This window comes from Anabrus simplex, chromosome 3 (assembly GCF_040414725.1).
Source record: "Anabrus simplex isolate iqAnaSimp1 chromosome 3, ASM4041472v1, whole genome shotgun sequence".
Lineage (NCBI taxonomy): Eukaryota > Metazoa > Arthropoda > Insecta > Orthoptera > Tettigoniidae > Anabrus > Anabrus simplex.
Window position 1 is genome coordinate 128,801,834 of NC_090267.1, and position 22,214 is coordinate 128,824,047.

General features: G+C 37.1%; 1 protein-coding gene across 2 annotated transcripts in view; it reads right to left on the bottom strand.

Moving 5' to 3' along the window:
* Window positions 1-527: 527 nt before the first annotated feature.
* Window positions 528-22,214, bottom strand: part of LOC136866055 (protein mesh) — a 164,209-nt gene continuing 142,522 nt past the window's right edge. The window contains exons 20-21 of one of the 2 annotated variants that reach the window (XM_067142694.2): window positions 7,588-7,753; window positions 528-3,402 (exon numbers count right to left, since the gene is read on the bottom strand). In XM_067142694.2, coding sequence (XP_066998795.2) covers window positions 3,303-3,402; window positions 7,588-7,753 — 266 coding nt within the window. In that variant the 3' untranslated portion in view covers window positions 528-3,302. Of the gene's footprint in view, window positions 3,403-7,587; window positions 7,754-21,150; window positions 21,705-22,214 lie in introns of those variants that run through there. The other variant, XM_067142692.2, reaches the window with a different exon arrangement.

Sequence of the window (22,214 nt, forward strand, 5' to 3'; positions counted from 1 at the left end):
AGAAGTTTCTATTGTAGACCAGAAGATTTTCCTACAAAAGATTCAGGGTTAATTGTGAGTAACTGATTTACTTTACACTTCTTCAAATAATGAGGAATAAGACATGGTGGGATAAAAATTAGTTCACCCTCTGGTCTAGGGGTAGTGACCCTGCCTCTTACTGGGAGGCCCCATGTTCAATTCCCCACCAGGTCACAGAATTTTACCTGGATCTGAGGGATGTCTCAAGATCCACCCCCAACCCCCACCCCCATGTGAAAACAATTAAGGAGCTATCTGACAACGAGATAGGCCCCTCTATAGAAAACTAAGAGTAACAGCTGAGATGATTTGTCGTGCTGACCACATCTGCCATTTAGTGCTTGACAATAATGTATATTAGTGTACCGAGGTAGACACCTCATTTGCAAATTTTTATTTGATTTGATTTCATTTTACATGTCACCTCACAATCTGCAGGCCTAGAGGCAAGCAGCAGTCGGTTGTTATGCCAAGGTCCATCAGAGCTGTAACGTTATGGAGTGTGGTTTGATTTTTTTTTTTTTTTTTTGCTAGGGGCTTTACGTCGCACCGACACAGATAGGTCTTATGGCGACGATGGGATAGGAAAGGCTTAGGAGTTGGAAGGAAGCGGCCATGGCCTTAATGAAGATACAGCCCCAGCATTTGCCTGGTGTGAAAATGGGAAACCACGGAAAACCATCTTCAGGGCTGCCGATAGTGGGATTCGAACCTACTATCTCCCGGATGCAAGCTCACAGCCGCGCGCCTCTACGCGCACGGCCAACTCGCCCAGTGGTTTGATTTTTGGGATAAAAGTTACTAGCAAGAGAGTTAAAATGATTATATTGCAATCACTAAAGAAATACTTAGGATATATGTCCTTTATTTTGAATATTAAATTCAACATGAAAATTAACTTAAAAAAACAGAGACAATGGTATGTGTTCGTTAGCAACATTACTATCAAAATTAGAGTTATTCCACTGAAAAAAATGAAACTTCACATATCTCAGATGAAAAATTACTGCAATTGGATGAAGTAAAAGTGATCTAAAGATCAGAATGGACAAGTCAAGATGGCTTTCAACAAGAAAAAGACCATTCTAACCACAAAAACCTATATAAAGAAGTGAAAGAAAAATTCTGGAGTGTTCTTTATAGTTCAGAAACAGACCATTGGAAACAATTAGAAGAGATTATTAGAAGCATTTGAGTTGTGGTGTTGTATGTGAATGGAAGTAATAACCTTGATGGCAAAAGTGATGAATGAATATGTGTTTACCATAGTTGGAAAAAAGGGAAGTCTTTGTAACAAGATATTAAAACAAAGAGATTGGTTTACTGGACACTTGTATAGGCACAAGATATATGTTTACGGTTAATGTTTTGGAGAGAAAAACAGGAAGAGGCAATTAAAGATTTCATTCGTTAACCAAAGCATTGATGATGTAATTGCTCAGGAAAGAGAGGATTAAGAAAAAGAAGAATCACTGCCCACCTGTCTTTGGATAGAGGAACCAAGAAGACAGAACAGAAATGATGAAATTATGTAAGAAAGAAAAAAAAAATCACATGGTACGACAGCTCTGAAGGGCCTAGGCTTATCGAGAGACCACTGCTCAGCACAAAGGTCTACAGATTATGAGGTATGAAATGTCATATGGCTTTTAGTGCCGGGAGTGTCCGAGGACATGTTCGGCTCACCAGGTGCAGGTCTTTTGATTTGACACCCGTAGGCGACCTGTGCGTCGTGATGAGAATGAAATGATGATGAAGTCAACACATACACCCAGCCCCCGTGCCAGTGAAATTAACCAATGATAGTTAAAATTCCCAACCCTGCCGGGAATCAAACCCGGGACCCCTCTGACCAAAGGCCAACACGCTAACCATTTAGCCACGGAGCCGGACGATTATGAGGTGACACATGGTCAATGCAACAAATCCTCTCAGCTGTTACTCTTCAACTTACTAGAGTGGGAAAAATATAAAATCTGCTCTCTAATCCATTGCAAAATGGGTTAAATGAATGCTGGCATAACCTCTGGCTTTAAACTTAAAGGAAATAAATAAAGTAATAGGTTATAAATTGATGTTTAAGTTGAAATAAGTTATGCACGGTAATTCACCACTTAAAAAAATACTCTTTTGGATCCATCTCTGCACAAAAATGTATACTTTGTACATTAAAGGTCAGAACACAGAAAAAATAATAATATAAACGTTCTTAAAAAATAAGTACCTAATTTATACTTCCTGTATACCAGCACAGGTAATTTATATCACTCATAAGGACTCATTGAACATACTGTACACAGGTGTAAGCTCACTGGATCTTTCATACAAAGTTTAATGAAAGCTCGTAGTAATAAAAGGAAGCTTGACACATATATTATTTATAAAAAGTTATTTCTACAATAAATACTATCCTGTGAACCACAACAGTAAATACAATACTTCTGAATCTGGTCATTATAGTGTTTCCTGGGGTCAATTATATAGCAAACTAGCTGTTTTATCCATTCTTTGACCAGAGTAGAAAATGGTGTATAGTAAACAGGGCCAGGTTTGCCAAGTCCTTGCATAAATAGCAGGGAAAGTGAACGCTTCCCTTGTCCTTTAAAGTAAATGCAGAATTCTTGCCTGATTTTCATTTCTGGTCTCAAGGTTATTTTACCAGTTACAAATCTAAGAGTAGGTTACAGCTGTAAAACAGTCAAACTTAAGGAATGTATAATGCTAACTGTTCAAAGTTTGAGAAGTCAATGGTTTCATTGGCCAGGAGTTAAGCACCACCTAAAATCTCCCACCACAAGATCAACAGATGGCTTGCAGACACATTTGGTGCGGGAAAATATTGTGGATCATTGTTTTGCTTGTTGATGTCACACACTTGGTCCTTTTCTACCCTGTAGCACTCTCTTCTATAATAAAAGGTCTATTTGTACACTGTCTTCTCTATGTAAATTACCCCACATACCAAATCTTAAATTTGTACCATGTTGGAAAGTATGTTAAACATTTCAGGCAAACACATACACAAATTTCCCTTTGAAAATATTGATGAAAGTAATCCTACATAATATGGAGAATCTTGCACAATATCAGTAAAAATCCTCTTACATAACTGGAACCTTCTAGGGTAGACATTGGACACCAATGGAGTACTTCATTTATTCATTTTCTTTATTAAAAAATAACTAAATTCATTTTAATTTTAAATAATTTTAAAATAACAGTTTTAACTTCAATGATGTAAAGATGAATTTAGAAATTTTTCTTTGGAGCAAGTGTTTTTATCAGTTGAGTTCTGTCTCCTTCTTCTGCAAGGTAACTGTCTCTCCATTGAAACTGTCAAGTGGTTTTATAGAAGCTCCTGTTAGTTCAATGGGCTGTTTCCTGTAACATGAAATAGTACAAGTGAGACCCATCTAAGAAAACATTATATAAATTATTATTTTCTTACATGTGTTTTACATCACACTAACTCAGACAGGTCTTATGGCAATGATGGTACAAGAAAGGGCTAGGAATGGGAAGGAAGTAACTGTGGCCTTAAGAAGTCAGCACCAACGGTTACCTGGTGTGAAAATGGGAAACCACAGAAAACCCCCTTCAGGGCTGCCGACAGTGGGGTTGGAACCCACCATCTCCTGAATGCAAGCTCACAGCTACATGATCCAAACCACACTACCGAGCTCGATAGCTGCAGTCGCTTAAGTATCCAATATTCGGGAGATAGTGGGTTCGAACCCCACTGTCGGCAGCCCTGAAGATGGTTTTCCATGGTTTCCCATTTTCACACCAGGCAAATGCTGGGGCTGTACCTTAATTAAGGCCATGGCCACTTCCTTCCCACTCCTAGGCCTTTCCTGTCCCATCGTCGCCATAAGACCTATCTGTGTCAGTGCGACGTAAAGCCAATAGTAAACAAACCACACTAGTTGGCCAGTCAGTCGGTCAGATTGTTCAAATTCCTTGAGCTTGCTTTTTGAATACACTGCACATGATCCTGCTTCAGAATCTACAATGCCTAATGAAGAGGTACTGAAAGGAAGTATAAAATGAAAATTTTGCAATTCATATTTGGACATGAGATCCACCGAGTTCGACTGGGCTGAGCGGCTTGGACAGATAAGGAGCTGGCCTTCTCACCCCAACTTGGCAGGTTTGATCCTGATTCAGTCCGGTGGTATAATATGTCAGCCTTGTGTTGGTAGATTTATTGGCATGTAAAAGAACTCCTGCAGGACTAAATTCCAGCACCTCGGCATCTCTAAATACTGTAAAAGTAGTTTGTGGGACATAAAGCCAACATCATCATCATCATCATCATCATCATCATCACCACCACCACCACTATGTTTGCTGATGGACGTCCACAGTGTGTGCGGTACGTAACAAAGTTTTGCCATATAGCTGTATGTTCCCTGCCAAGCTCAGATGGCATTTTCAAACTTGTTCTGACTTCACAAATAAAACTGCAGACAATTTCAAAAGAAATAAATGATGAACTCCATGCAATTCAGACAAAATTTGTATCTCGTACAAAGATAACGAGAAAGCACTGAAAGCATCGTGCCTGGTTAGTCATGACTTGGCTCTTGCTGGTAAAACTCATACTCTTGCTGAAACTCTTATAATATCACTACTAGTTAAGATAGTGAAGTACATGGTGGACGAAAAAAACCTGCAAACTTCATCTCCAGTGTGCCCTTATGAAATAACTCTGTGCATAATCATATCCAGGATCTATCAAACGATATTAAAAGATACCATAATTTCCTGTATCAGTCAAAATAATTTTCACTGCAACTGGATGAATCGATGGATGTTGCTGGATTAGCTTTGTTAATTATGTTTGTGTGGTATAAATTTTAGAGATTCTTTTTATGAAAATATTCTGTTATGCAAGGCACTACCAGTAATGATTTTTTTTTTTTTTTTTTTCATGCTTGATGCCTTCTTCACTGAAAACTCCACGCCATGGGACAATTGGATTGACATGTACACAGATGGTGCAATGGGCTTGGTAGGTCATGTTGCTGGCACTGTTAAAAGAATCAAGAACGTTTCAAAATACTGCACAAGGAGTCTTTGTGTACTACATAGACACTCCCTCACAATGAAAAATTGCCAACATTATTGAAACCATACTAGACAACACTGTCAAAATTATCAACTTTCTTAAGGCAATGTAGGCTGCCCAAAATAATGTATGAAGATATGGGGAGTGTACATAAGTCCTTGTTATTATACACAGAAGTACAGTGGTTGTCATGAGGTGAAGTGTTGCCCTATTTACTTGAACTTTGAAAAGAAGGTTGTTCACTTTTGAATGATGAAAATGGTTGGCTACCTGATTATTTGAATGATCAGGAATAGTTGTGCAAATTATGCTACTTGGCTGACATTTTATTGAAAAATGAATTAATTCAAGCACAACCATACAAGGGAAATTGAAGACAATATTCAATGCTAATGAAAAAATTGCCATGCTGCAAAAAAAAAGATAGCATTCTACATGGAAAGTGTCAAGAACAAGTATCTTGCATGTTTCTCATTGACTTCTAACATTTTAGAAGAAAATAACTTACAATGAATGAATTATTGCCAGCAATAATAACAGAGCACCTTAACAATTTGCTCCAAAATTTGAATGTATGTTTTCCAAGAGACACTCAGAAATTGGTTCAGAAGAATTCTGAGTGGATTGTAGATCTATTTTTCAGTTAAGTCAAAACCAGCAGCCCTTACTACAGTAGAATATGAGGTCTTTATAGACATTGTTTCACACAGCCACTGTCGGACATCGTTTGAAAGTAAACCACTTCCCGAATTTTGGGCTCTGTTAGGGGAGGATCTATCAATATTAAATTCAAATGTTAAATTGTTCTTACTACCTTATGGTTCTATGTACCTCTGTGAAATGGCTTTTTCAAGGTACACGGCTACAAAAACTGAATATCGAGTTTTTTTGGATGCAGAAGACAAAATGTGTTTTCAACTGACTATTTTGGTACCAGGTATTGACAAACTCTGCCACAAGAAGCAGGCATGTTATTCACATTAACTTTGGGTGTACACATAATATTGTAACATTGTAACTAGTTATATCAGAAGATTTAAATAATAATATTGTCTCCAGTTCTTTCTTACTATTGTTTCCTTTATTGATATGAATACCTTAATATTCATACTTCCATATATGTGACCTGTTGCACGGAAAGGGACATACAATCAGATTTTTAATTCTTGAGATTTTTGTGGTTCAAAAATTGACATTAAATACTGAGCATTTTAAAAACAGAATTCATGCTTCTATGTGCAATACTTCAGAAGATATTAATTATTGGCTGTTGCTATTAAGGAAACTATATGTTGAGAAAAATGCAGTTAGAGCTTTCACTAATTTTCTTACCAATTGTGCAAAGTTTTCATGACATCGAGTGGCTAAGATTCGAATTGCTGCATAATTTAGTTTGTTAAGAATACCCATGGGTAGCACAAGAAGTCAAAACATAGAAATGCAATTTTTACACCCTGGACACTTCCTCTCATCTCTGCTGTAAAATTTTCATTGCCGACTTTGGTCTCTTTCCGCACAACGGGTAACATATCTATCGTGTGTAATATGCCTCACAGGACTAAACACTAAACATTTCTTGGGGCTCTACAAGAAACTTATGCTTTAAAAAGGGCTCTGTGATTAAAAATATTTGGGTACTGCTGTTCTATATCTATTTAGGCATCACCAAACATATCAAGCAAGTCTTTGATTTTACGATAATTTAACCCTGAGATCACACAGAACTGACTCAAATTTTAATTATTTGTGGTGTCTTTATCTGAGCCCTGTCTCATCCATAGATTTAAATCCTGTTTTGAGGGTTGTAAATAATGCACTCAGTACTTTGTTGTCAATCAAGAAGCTGTCTGATAGGAAAGGTCAAAGCCAAGCAATACGGTTGAGAAGATACGCTGACTAACCGGGGCAGTCTCAATATCACTGGGCTATCTGACTGGGAACCATACACCTTGGCAGATGAAGCCCTTAATCATGTCAAGGCATTTTTTTTTGTTATTTGCTTTACGTCGCACCGACACAGATAGGTCTTATGGCGACAATGGGACAGAAAAGGCCTAGGAATGGGAAGGAATTGACTGTGGCCTTAATTAAAAGTACAGTCCTAGCATTTGCCTGGTGTGAAAATGGATGACCACGGAAAACCATCTTCAGGGCTGCTGACAATGGGGTTCGAACCCACTATCTCCCAGATGCGAGCTCACAGCTGTGTGCTCCTAACCACATGGCCAACTCACCCGGTAAGGCATTTTCTTTACCTGGGACTTCACGATATTCTTTCTTGCCTCAAAGTCAGGTTGCATTTCTACAATATGCTAACCATGGTTTTTTTAAGAGCACTTTGTCAATAAGTGTTAGGAAGTGGCCTGCCATATTTCTTTTAATATATTTATACGAGATCTACTAGATCTTAATGTGTTATCTGTGTCACATTTAAATGAAGTGTGCTGTTAAAATATACATTTTTATTTCAATATAAATTTCTAGTTTTTACATACCTATTCGTGGCTACTGGAGAATCATCGTCTTCCCGTTGAAGTCGCTTCCTTCGTGCGCTTACATTCTTGTATACAACACATACAACAATCAGTAAAATTGGCACCAATACACCCAATATTATGCCTGATGTGATACCAGCCTCACGAGAAGATTTTTCTTGCTGTCCTGTAATGAGTTAATGAACCAGTAACTTAACTATTCAATTAATCAATGAATCCATGACTATAAGTCAGCCAGCCACTCTTCACTCGGTTACTCACTTCTAATGAAATGTACTATACCTGCAGTACATCCTATATTCTGTAAGTCAGACATTATAGCAGGAAGAACCAAGCCAGCAGTACCTACTTTACTGAATAATAAGCCTTGTTTAGATACTCATGTTCTTTCTTTTGAGATTTCTTATTATTTTTTACAATTGCCTTTACATCACACCAACACAGATATGTCTTATGCTGGTGATGGGATAGGAGTGGGAAAGAAGCAACCATGGCCTTAAATAAGGTACAGCCCCAGCATTTTCCTGGTATGAAAATGGGAAACCATGGAAAACCATCCTCAGGGCTGCCAACAGTGGGGTTCAAACCTCCTATCTCCTGAATCTTGTTGTTTAATGGAGAAGTTGATACAAATTTTCTTCCCCATTTATAAAACCATATTCTCTTGGATTTAAAATCAGTTGATCCAAGACAGCCTCATAAATAAAGTTAAAATGTTGCACAGTGAGAACAGTAGCTGCAGTCAAGTAGGTGGTGGTTTTTCCAATTGGTCTGAGAGAGATAAGTGCAACAGGAGGGTTCATTGTCATCATTTCTATTCATTATCACAATGGATTTCATAATGAAAGCACTTAGAAGTAAAGAACATGCTGATCAACAAGGATACTGTAACTCTAAACTCCAGCCAGGTGAAATGAAATTCCTACACACCAAAGTGCAGAACTGAAAGGACAAATTCAGGAATGAGAAGATTAGAGAAGAAATGTTTATGGGAGATTCTCTCCTCAACAAAATCCAGAAATCACAACTGAAATGATTTGGACACATGACAAGGATGCCAGCCAACAAAACTGCAAGAGGGAATATGAAAGAGATGTGATGTTGTTGTTTAAAAGGGCCTAACATCTAGGTCATCAGCCCCTAATGGTACATAATAAGACAAAATTTAAAAGTCCAAAACTCATTCACTGACCAGAATTCAAAATGTGGTGATGGAAGAATGAATGGATGAATATGAATTTAAAATAATTAGCAAACCCTGTTCACAATGTTGAAAGTTAAAAATAATTCCAAAATTAGTCCACTGACTATAATTCATAAAAAAGAGAGAGAGACAATGAACAACGATTATGAACATAAAACAATCAGCGGATTCAACCTGCAATGCCCCACCTTCCCAGAAACTATCTTAAAACAATAGTATATACTGACCAAAGGGCTGCTTCCAAAGCACAATCCTGAATCGATGATGCATGTTGTCTAAAAGGGTTCAAAATCCAGGTCAACGGCCCTGCATAATGGTACTTATTGCTAGGAAAGTAAGAGCCATGGTATTTCTCATGTAATGGTATTAATCATAAGTAACATAGACTTACAGTGTTCCACACATTGTGGTAATACTCACAGGTAATGTAATATGCACAGGTAATGCAGACCTATGGTGTTTCTCACATAATGGTGCCACTCATAGGCATCGCAAACCCATGGTGTCCATCACATAGGTGTACTAATCACAGGGACTCGTACCATCCCATGGCGTTCCTCACATAGTGGGTACTAATCATAGGCAATGCAGACCCATGGTGACGCTCATATAGCGGTATTAATCACAGGCAATGCCAAAACCCGTGGTGTTTCTCACATAATGGTACTAATCACAAGCAACGTAAGCCCATGGTGTTTCGCATATAGTGGTACTAATCACGGGTACTGTAAAATTTATACCGATTCACCCCCCTGTTGCTACTAATTACAAACCTATTGTGTACCTAACATAGTGGTACTGGTTGCAAGTAAAGACAACCCATGGTGTTCCTCGCGTGATGGTACTAATTATAAGTAGTCTCATGGTTCTAATTCATTCATCCCTTGGTTGTCCCTGGTCCGCGAGAACTATTTTATTTTGCTCAAGTCCACCCGCCAAGCCAGTTAGGACCCCCCTACCCGCCACCTGGGATGCGCCACATGGGAGTATCACCTCTTCCCCTGCTATGCCAGCATAGTAGGTTTGTGGTGAAAGAGATGTGGAAGGAAGTCAACCTGTGGGAAGACCGAGAATAAAGTGGATTCATCTAGTGAAGAAGGATGTGCTACAAAGAGATCGTGATTGGGACACGTTAGTGAAAGAAGAGTGCTACAAGGACAGAACAAGATGGAGGGTCTGGGCAACTGGAGATGTTTTAAGATGATCATAATATCAATTTTCTACATTCTTCATGGTGAACAACCTATAATTTTACCAACTAAAGAAAGTTAGGGGTTGTTATCACCTTCATTTTCATTATTGTGCAGCTTGAGATCTTGACTGTAGCAGATGCTTGCATTTATGATTAATACAACAAGGAAAATCTATATTTCTACTTTTGAAAACAGGGGCTATTGGGGTCCCTGAAGCAATTCATAAGGGTCAGAGTACATTGTTCTTAAACCTTACAATTCTTTCTACATCATACTGACACAGATAGGTCTTGTGGTGACAATGGAATAGGAAAGGCCTAGGAGTGGTAAGGAAGCGACCATGGCCTTAATTAAGGTACAGCCCCAGCATTTGCCCAGTGTGAAAATGAAAAACCTCAGAAAACCATCTTCAGGGCTGCCAACAGTGGGGTTCAAACCCACTATCTCCTGAATGCAAGCTCACAGCCATGCACCCGTAACCGCATGGCCAATTCGCCCGGTCATTGTTCTTAAACAGAGGACTGTTCCTTAAAATACAAGATAATCACCTAATTTCACTTCACCTCAAAACAATAATCGCCATACTCTACAATCCTACTCATGGCACTGAAATGCTGCATTATGCAAATGAAGTCCTCTAAAAGGTCCTGCTGATATTAGAACACTCATGAAGCTTCCTAGTAGGGGTAAAATATGTCTGTGAAATTCAAATACAACCTTTATTAATAACTAAACTACAATTTCTTCTTCACTTATGAATTGCTTTTCATAAATATACAACCATCGTAAAGGAGTTATGTTAAGAATCTGAGTCTAACATGAGTTTACTAAGATGCAATTAGGAACTGTTTCTATTTATCTGCAGTCTGCTGAAGCCAAAGAAAGACATCAAGTAAGTTCGAAATAATTACATTGTTGGCAAGGTGGTGGTGGTAGTAGTAGTGGTGGTAATGGTGGTGATTATTGTTTTAAGAGGAAGTACAATTGAGCAACCATCCTCTATTAACAGCAATCAGAGGGAAAAAATGGAAGGGATCCAACACTTTGAAAAATGAAGGTATCAGCCAAAGAAAGACAAGGGACATGAAGGGCATTAAAATGAAAGACTCCCAAGGATTCACAAACCTAATACTGTCAGGGTCATAAAAGAAGGAGAGTTGACCAAGGGAGGTCAGATAGGAATGATGAAAGTGAGGAGCCTGGAGGAAGTAAGTGTAAATGATGCCAGGACTCAACTAAGGGCCTCGTGGTTGCCAACTCACGCTCCTAAGTTAAGAGCCCCTGGCCCACTGTTGGTAAGGGAGAATCTAATGCAAAATTCTGGAAAATTGCACAGTTGTTGAAACACAGCATTTTTGTTCAGCAGGGAGTATGCAGAGAATACTATGAAGCAGAAAATACCGCAGAGAGACAAATACGACAGGTACTAGAAAGAATCATAACAATGGACAACTGTTCTACTGAAATAAATGCAGCACACTCTAACCAAGACTATACTATGCATTATATTTGTTGTTGTCCCTCAGAAGATGCCTGTGCATGAGATGTTTTAACCTGGAAAGATAGAAACTAATTATCATTCCAGATATATTAGTGCAGCATTTGGTCATCTCATTAAATTGGTCTTTGACAACCATGATCTCAACCAAGCTATATGTTAACACTGGCACGGTGACACCTACACTTACTTATGGATTCAAAATGTAGAATACATACAGAAGACACTTACCATAAAATGTATGGAAAAATTACCACCACTGCTGTCTTAGCAGAACACCTACAGTAAAATGTCAGGACCATCTAACAAACATCAGCATCTCAGAAGAGGCCCAAAAACACCAGCATTGAGGCAATGATTTATTTATGAAATATTAACTTGGATGGGCTGGCCACATTGCTCCTGTGTCTAGCACAAGCCATCCAAAGCAAGAGATTTATTCTCAATTGTAGGATGGACAGTGTTTTCAGAGAGGACTAGCTAAATCAGCCCAAGGGCATTCTCAAATTGACATTGGCGACTTTGAGGTTACATCATCTGATTGGCCGATGTGGCAATGTATTGTCCGCAAAAGCCCACATTGAGCAACAGCAATGGAAAAAATATATAAAAGAGATATGAGATAGAGATCAAATGTTCAGCAGGTTCTACAACAATAAGGAGCTTTGGGAATTTAATGTGACAGGATTATAACATGGTTTGCATTACTACCACATCTTCTACTGACAAACCACTGTAGTAGTGCATTGAACACATAGCTGGAAAGAGGAATGGCAGAATATTGTGTTTTCCAATTAGTCATGCTTTTGTTTAGGCAAACATATTGGGCATAACATAGTCATATTGGTACACTATTACATTTCATCTTTCTTTCTTCTCTGCCATTTTCTTACACTCTAGTGGGGTCATAGGTGCAATATGTTGCATTTGCAGACTTTGACAACTTTTACTGTTGGATGCCCTTACTGACATTAAATTTATGTAAAGTAAAGCCATCGCCATACAGGCCATGAAGGCCTTTGGAGAAGCGGAAGGTAAAGGCTTACACTTTCCATAGCCTCTGCAGTAAGTGAGTTAGAGTAGTGAGCTCTATGCTCGGATGCCTTTGCTGCCAGGAGTTAACCAGATCCTATTTTTGGTGCAGGCTGAGTGAACTTCATGGCCATGTGTTGCACCAGAAGTGCAAATATTGTTCCTTAAATTTTTCAGCTTCCTGTCAGGAAATCAAACCCACATCCTTTAGAATGAATCTTGCATACCTTTACTGCCTTGGCTAGGGAGGCCCTGACGTCAATTGTATGTAGAGGGACATATTTAACTGTAACATGTTTATCTGTTATTTGTCAGTGTGGTGTGTTGTGTGAAAATGGACAGGTGTGTTTTGAGAAAAATGACATTATTAATGTATGTCCTTTGGCATAACACCCAAGTTGTGTATTGAAACAGGAACCATCCGGTTACACCTGCAATTGCCCATAATCAAACTGAGACCACACAGCCTGTTTCATAAGTTTAAATTGTGCGTGTTGTAGTCTGTGATGCAATGCATGCTGCTAGCAAGCTTGGCTGCAGCTTGCCAAGGCACGACTGCTACGTCACTGAACACGAAGCCTGCACTTCAAAAGGAATGATCTAGAAGCTTTTTTCTATCTCTGCTTCCTGATGAGATAACAGCAAATGGACAATGGGATCATGTAGTTGGCAATAACAAATATCTCATACTCAAATTTCAAGCCAATAGCTACATTATTTACAGAGATATTTTGATGTTAAAATATCGGGTGATACCCGTGACGTTCATGCTCAGGGTCAAGTATTTTTATAAAAGGCCAGCCTGGAGACTCAACAACACACAACAACCGACAGCAGAGACCAGTGGAGGTCTGCTGCATGATGTAGTACCAGTGAGTATGATTTGACTTAGTGCGTGGAGTGCAAAGTGCCAAACGTCTGCAACTTCGAACTCGGTCTCAGTGAGGCACGGCCTAGGTGAGAACTTTGACTGTGACAGCAGTGTAACTTTATACTCTAAACTTTTTGTCCACTTATAAAGAACTTATTTCAAAGTTGTAGCATGCAGACACTTTAACATATTACATTGCTTGCTTGAAAACCCAAGTGTTATACTTTGTTCAATGGGACATATTATTTTTGTGCTGTGTTCTACAGAACTGTCAGTAAACAACATAACTTACAATTTAATGAAAGAGGTTTACATATTTGAACTTCTGCAAGTGACTAGCTATTTAGGACTCTTGTTTCTTAAAATTATATGCCCATTATTTCATGTAAGGGAATATAGACTATGGAAATGAGCATTAATAATTTACGATGTGTGAGATAGGCAGTAGACTGTTTCTTGAATATTGTGTTCCCATTATTTTATGTGAGAGAACATAGACTGTGTAATTGAACATTGTACATTCTATCTCACACATGATAATGTAGTAGACTCTGTTTAGAATTCATGAACTGTATTCAAACTTACAGTCGGGAACACAGTGCATTCAGTGTATCAAACTTGTGCAATTGGACAGTGACGGTTCAGTACATTATTAAGTGGAACATTGGTTCAAATATCATAGTGAAATTTCCCTATGAATGCTACACTTGTTAATTATGAACCAACAGTGTTACAACACTCCAAGTGGCGTGAGCAATTTGATGCCACATGCCATAGACTTCACCACCCGTATCATCGTGTGAATTTCAATCGTGGGAACATGGTGACGGTGTTCTGGATCATAGGGGGGCATATGGTAATGTTGTTCCTGGTCATCAGTGGATATGTGGTACTCTGGGGCTATGAGAACACAGTCAGATAGAGCCAGCAACTTCAAGATCCAGAACAACTTAAAGGTGATATGCATCTGTGTTGTTTAAAGAACAGTCAGTTCGAACTTTATGAACTGTGACTTCCAATTTAACTTTCAAGTCTACATTTCACTTTCAGTTTTCCAATAACTATCAATTTCGTAAGTGACTTCCGATTTAACTTTCAAGTTCATAAATTACTTTCAATTTCCCAGGTAACTATCAATTTCTCAAGTGACTTTCAATTTTACACGTAAAGCCAGTGTAATATTAAGTCTTACCAGAGCTACTACAAAGCTCAAATGAACTTGTTAAAGAGTGGAAAAACTTTAAAGGACATTTATAGAACGCAATCAAGACTTAGCCATTTCGTTAGATATTTTTCCAGTGAATTAGAACGTGAGTAATATCAATTATTTTACTAACTACTTCAAGAGTGAACTCTAATTTACAATAATTTTTGAATTAGGCATTCAGTTTAGAACTTCAAGAGTGATCTTTATCATTTTCATAATAAGTCAAACTGATTTAATTATTCCAAGAAGGAACTTTATTTATTTATTATAGTTTTGAATTGAGCATTTGCTTGAAACTTCAAGAATGAACTTTGGCCATTTTACTATAACTAAGTGTCAATCAATAGCAGGATTCAAACATCAAGAATAAACTTTATTTGCTTTCAAATATCAAATTTTGATGGTATGCAAGTTCCATTTGACAAGGATTTTATGACATCACAGGGAATTTATTTACATTTGCCAATAGTAATAAAAGTTAGTGTGGCCTACTGTGCAATATTTATTCAACTGCAAATTTCCTCTCTGTACCCTCACCTGCTCTAAGACTGCACATGCCCTGCGTATTTCTCATGCTCGATCACACGCATGATTAAGTGCATCCGTTACTGATACAGTATGTAAATAAATATTACGGGACTGGATGAAGCCAATAATTCTGTTGTTTTGCCTTTTACATTCATTATATGACTTTCAAAACTACAAATACATACCTGAAAGCTGATTGTATCTTGTGACAGTTGGAATTGTTACATTATTATTTACGAAGAATTTCACCTACCTGAAATGTATCTTCTGTCAGTCAGTGCGCAATGGCTACTTGTAAACAGTTACATGATTACAGATACAATATTATTAAGGACAATAGGATAGGAATTTGTGGACTGGAAAATTTTCCATAAGGTTTAAAAATTATATTCATGGAAAAATTTCCATTCCACAAAAAAATGAACACAAAAGCAAGTGTCTTGGTACCGAATATATTAGGTTCAGTCATCATGGCTTTCAATATGCTATAGTATGTTCATACTTCCTGGAAAGCCTCGGTTAATTTTCTGACTTTAAAATAAATTTTGAAGTGTGGAATAGAAATTTTCCCACTGTCATTCAAAGAATTCAACACGTTTATACAAAAAAGACTTTATTTTAGTCATGGAAAGTTATTGAATATAAATACTTTTAGCATTAATAATCCTTTTTTTTCTCTTCTAATTTACTATTATGCATTACAATCCTGCAGTCACATTTCTGCTCTGAACATAATAAAATGACTGTGACTTCTAATGTTTAAATGCTGAGTTCTGTGGATGGATTAGAGGTTTCTGGTCTCTATCTTCCACTTTCTAATACACTGAAATCTTGTTCGCAGATTGCCTTGCCAGATTTATCTTGTCTTGTATAAATTGTAATTTACTAACACTTAGGCTACACCATTTGTTCCCATTTTAGTATTAGGCCTATTCATATTTTCAATATTCAATACTATCCTATTTCAGCAGAATCTTATTTCAGCACTATTTGTCCAGAATTGTTTTTTTGTTAATGTTCCTTATATACTTCCTATGTATCGTAGATACAAATGTTAGAGAGATCTCTGTTTTGTTTTTTATTTTTTACTATGAACCTTCCATATTTGCTAATTTCTAATTTGCTCAAATTTAAATTGGAATAAAGGTACTGAGAGATGATGAGTTGTTGGAATTCTTCCCTTATCTACAAGAGTTCTGGAGTAAAATTACTGCCATATGGCTATCAACTTTCAGCACCTTTACACAGCACCAAAGCAAGCAATCTGTAGCCATTCTTCCTCTTTTTTCCTGTACTGTGCAAAATTGAAAACATGTCAAATTCAGATTGTTGAACTTATTTCCTAGCATCACTGATTTACATATTTTAACAATATTTTGTTCTTACAAGTACTGTATGTGGAGATTGTCATCAGTCACAATTTTTTTTTTAAATATTGTATTTGTACTTTAATTCTATCTTCAATTGTGTGTGTTTTTGATAGAGTTTCTGCAACCATCAAAAAAAAAAAAAAAAAAAAAAAAAAAGTTATTCATGAAATCTTCTAAATTTTCTTCAGTATATTTTAGATTTCTTGGGTCACTGGAGGTTCTGTTCTAAGTTTTGTTGTTTTCATTTGAATGTATTTGAAGATAAAAAATTCACGATGTTCCGTATTGAACTGTATCACAATTAAATTGAAATAAAAATAACGTAGTTCAACCTATTCAATACAAATAAATAAGAAATGTAGTGTTACATTTCTGTTTAATTATAAGCGGAAGCAGTACCGGTTTCGACCCCAATCTGGGACATCATCAGCCGAATAAAATGCGAAAACGATGCATAGGTAAATAAGAAATTAAAGAATGAGTCTTTCACAAAAACAGTTGAAGAGGCAAAATAAGATAATGGGGATTGGCACTGTGTGATTTTAAATCGTAAAATGTGGAAGAAGTAGAAGGTCAGTCACTTATATAAGTAAGGCGCAATCTTCTGAATAGTAGCACAACATACGCAAAGTTCGGCACTGTCTCAAAATGTTTACGAGAAGAGGTGAACAGTTAAGTGAGCCAGCGTGCACATATTATCAGGCGTGAAGTCACAACACAATTTAATAAATATGAAGTCCCAAAATTGTGTTGTGACTTTGCGCCTGATAATATATGCATGCTGGCTCACTTAACTGTTCACCTCTTCTCATAAACATTTTGAGACAGTGCCGAACTTTGTGTATGTTGTGCTACTATTCAGAAGATTGCGCCTTACTTAATATAAGTGACAGACCTTCTACTTCTTCTAGATTTTACGATTTAAAATCGCACAGTGCCAATCCCCATTATCTTATTTTGCCTCTTCAACTGTTTTTGTGAAAGACTCATTCTTTAATTTCTTATTTACGTATGCATTGTTTTTGCATTTTATTCGGCCAATGATGACCCAGATTGGGGTCGAAACCAGTACCGCTTCCACTTATAATTAAATAGAAATGTAACACTACATTTCTTATTATTTGTATTGAATAGGTTGAACTACGTTATTTGTTATTTCAGTTTAATTCAGTTGAATGGTCAAAGCTTAAAGCCCTACCTACCTGATGCCACTTGATCTTTTTCATATAAAAATTTCAACACAGGATTAACCAGGATTCAAATCTCAGCTATCTGGGTAGAAAGCCAGCAGGTAAGCCAATGTGCTAATCCCACCCTTGTTTATTAAATCTTGTTATCTATATATTAAAAGATTTTACTAAAAACAGCTTTGAACTGATTTGCTTCATTTTTGTTTTATTCTCTCCGGAATTATCTGCCAGTGAATCATGAGACATTGATAGGCCTCTAAATTCAGCCAACATTGAATAATTATAAAATCAAGTCATTAAATGATCACTCCAATAATTGGAGGCAAAAGCTTACCCTAACCCACAATACATTCTGTATTTATCAGGTTGCTAAACGACTAATACTTTCATTAATATTCTGATATATATGATTTTCATCGTTAGTAATGTCATTGCTTGCAGCCATGTTTGATTACTACGTGTCAATCTAGAGAGTACAGTACATACTTCCTCTAATCACAGAAGAATACCATTCCCTGTTAAATACTCTTTGATTATCTAACCTTTCCCAGCTTCCAAATATGTTCAACAGATGGCGAAGTGTTCCTAATAACTTACATGCTGCTAAGAGAAAAAGAAGTCTGCATACAAACAGACCCCATCAAGACATACACCTTAGACATTATTTGGGAACACCTATCATAGGCTAACCTAGCTACACTAGAAAGAGTGAAGGCCATGTATCTTAAGGAAGTTCTCTGCCTGGCAAAAAGCACTCCTTCAAGACTAACCTGTGAGCTCACAAGACGTCCATTCGACATAGAAGAACTGCGAATAAAAATCCCATTGCCTTCTGTGACACAATACAAGCTTTACATCAAGAACTGCAGGATTAAAAAGCGAATATATGGATAGATTTTTACCAAACAGGCAGCATGATGATGTCAGAATGGATGAATTCTGACTATGAAATATGGACAGCATACCATAACGCGCTTCTTATTAAATGTTCAAAAGGGCAGGCAAAACAATATGAATACGATAGGCATCTCAAGACAAGTTATCTGACCTATTTATAATGAATGCTGTGGAGCAGCGTGGGTCCTCTAGTTAGTTCATATTTAGTTACAAAAGAATGTTTCTGGTATGAAAGAAATTGTATAACACTTAATGGTACATTAATTTTATGTTGCAAGCAATTATACTGCTATGAAAATCTTGTCCTAAAGACTAAATTTTTGTACTTATGTATGCATGTATTTTGAGTACTCAGGCCAAAGGCTGTTTGCATCCTCAACAGCTCCATCATCAGCTGTCGCAGATGGCCTATGCATCACTGAAGAAGTGCACTAGGGAAATTAAGAATGAGGTCATATGCCATTGCTTTCATCACCAAGCCAGAAATTGCCATTACATATATGTCTACAAAACCCGCTGAAGGGCATGCACCAACCGATCCTATGAACCACATTTTCACACCATTCATAACAGCGAATGGGTGATTAAGGAATGATATAACTAGCATCTTTCATACCTCGGTCACTTTCATATTGTCAAAGCCAAGGATGAGACAGATGGATTAATGAAAGTAAAAAAATTGGTTCAAGCCCATACCAGAAGACATTAGTGCACTATAAACACTAGGTCTCACCATCAAAGGCAAATTAAAATGTCACTTGTTATTAAAAAAAAAAAAAATGCTAACAGCAAACAAGTTTCCTGTGAAGTTTCTATGATCTCTGTCAGTGTATCATCATCATCATCATTATAATTATTATTATTAAATGAGGCCACAACACTAGTTGCAAATCAAGGATTGTGGTGACGTTTAGTAAATTCACAGAGGCTTGCAGACTGAATGCTGAAGGGCATAACAGTCTATAATGATAATGTATGTTATTATTATTATTATTTTATTTTATTTTTTTTGCTAGGGGCTTTATGTCGCACCGACACAGATAGGTCTTATGGCGACGATGGGAGAGGAAAGGCCTAGGAGTTGGAAGGAAGCGGCCGTGGCCTTAATTAAGGTACAGCTCCAGCATTTGCCTGGTGTGAAAATGGGAAACCACGGAAAACCATCTTCAGGGCTGCCGATAGTGGGATTCGAACCTACTATCTCCTGGATGCAAGCTCACAGCCGCGCGCCTCTACGTGCACGGCCAATTCGCCCGGTTATTATTATTATTATTATTATTATTATTATTATTATTATTATTATTATTATTATTATTATTATTATTATTATTATTATTATTACAGCATTCATGTTTAAATCTGTCTTCGTCATCATCTCTATCTACCTTGCCGAGTTTCGTGGTGTATTTGCTTTGCCAACGTCCTCCTTTTCCCTAGAAAGTAGGTTTGATCCTAGCTAAGGTCTATGACACTTGAGGGTGTTTAAATCTGACAACTCCATATTGTTGGATCCTACCACATTACAGAACTCCTTTGGGACAAAATTCCAGTACCCCAATGTCTCTTAAAATCTTATAGCAATTGCAGGGGGATATCATCATCATCATCATCATCATCATAATTTCCTCATGCAAACCATCTCGAAGGAAACAAATATCCCTTTTCCCCGAGCTATTACACACTTCTCAACCAGTATGGTTCTTCTAATGCTTATAGATAGATAGATAGATAGATAGATAGACAGATAGATAGATAGATAGATAGATAGATAGATAGATAGATAGATAGATAGATAGATAGATAGATAGATAGATAGATAGATAGATAGATAGATTGATTTTTACCCCTTTTAGAATGAAACAAACATTAATGCCTCAAGTTATATTTGGGTCTTTATCAAGTGCATTCACCATGATCTGGATTTCTTAGTTCTTCAGCTTATATTTTTTACTTGTTTTATCATCCTTTTGCTTAATTTCAAATCATCTTTTTCACATGATATTATTAGCTAAAACCTTTTTTGGATATTTTCCCTAATTATAATCCTGTGTTTGGTCATATTTTCGAGACAGAAGCATGAAGAATAATTCTATTTCATGTTTTGGCTTATAACCCTTCCAAATCTAAGTTAGGACAAAGTAAATTGCCAGCACCCATTTTACCACTTTTCTCTCAATACATAAAATCTCTGAGTTCTCCTCCCACACTTATGTTGCTAACTCAACTTTTGTTGTACAAAGAACAAGAGGTACAGGAAGATTCAGTGTACACCTTAATATCCTACAAACTATTAGCTAGCTGGGCACAGCACTGCTGCAGCTACAGTCTAAGCGAAGGTCTTCGACAGAGGATGAGTGTTCAATCGAAAGAGTACTTTTGAACCTGCTATCTCTGGGCTTGCTTGTCAAGATCATATGTAGTGAGGTAGTCAGGTGTTATCTAAATCACCCAGTAAAATGTAATGTAAGATAGGGTGAGTGACTTGGAAGTGGCACTTGCTTCAAATAGTCTGTTTTGAGTGGCTGTGTAAAAGTGTGTCAGTTTTAAATTGCTCACCCTGCTTCCAAACACTGTCAGGATCAAAATGTGTAATTCAAACTTATATATACAGTAACTTTACAAAATATTACTTTAGTCTATCACATCATTCAATAAATGTCAGTCTGTTTACTGAGACGGTTAGATACAGGTCCCTGACTAGTATCTGAAGGTGACATATCACTTAATGTTGTAGCCTCCTCCTCGAGATCCCAAACCTTATCTTCAAAGTCAATATTTGGCTTTCCAGGAAGTGGTTCATTAGTATGATACACAGCATCATAACTTCTGCGACCTTTACCCCCAAGTATACTACTATTACTTGCTGGTTTGATTTTTGTTTGTGGCATAAATGCTCCACTAAGTGAACTATCATTATCAAAATCTCCTTGTGGCTTAGTTTTAAGTTCTGGAGGATTGCTTGCCCTTGATGTCTTGTAATTCCAAGAAAGAGTTGAACTCTCTCCTTTTCTATTCTTCTTGACAAACCAGAACCAGACAGCAATAATTATCAAGATTAATGGTACCAGGACACCGAGGATTATACCAAATATTATACCAATCTGTCGTGAAGAATACTCTTGTTGACCTGTTATGAACACACAAATTTTATTAACATGGTGAATAACAACTCAATGTTTTTAAACTACTAAAAGAAAGAACAAGGGGATAAGAAATATTACAAACATTGATCTCTCTATAATATTACTCAATGTCATTCTGAGAGCAGCTGCACATACACAGAATTATGCAATGGGCATGAGATATCTTTCACCTGGTGTTATAGTCAGCTGTATCTTTAACCCCTTAAGTGTTAATGCTTGGAAATGTTGTGACAAGTGCAATCACTAATATATTGTAATCAATGCTTTATGCTTTGTTTAACTTGATGTTGATCTCTCTGTATTTCCTACACTGCACTATGTTGTGTTTCTTCAATAGCAGGTACCTTGAGCTACTAATTAAGATACATTGAAGTACCTATAGTTAGTTTGCTTAAAAACATTTTATTTGGATGTAGTGACATCGGATTGACATATATCATGCCATTACACGATACTAAAATCATTCCGTATTGACGGTTTTCACTTTACAAAGG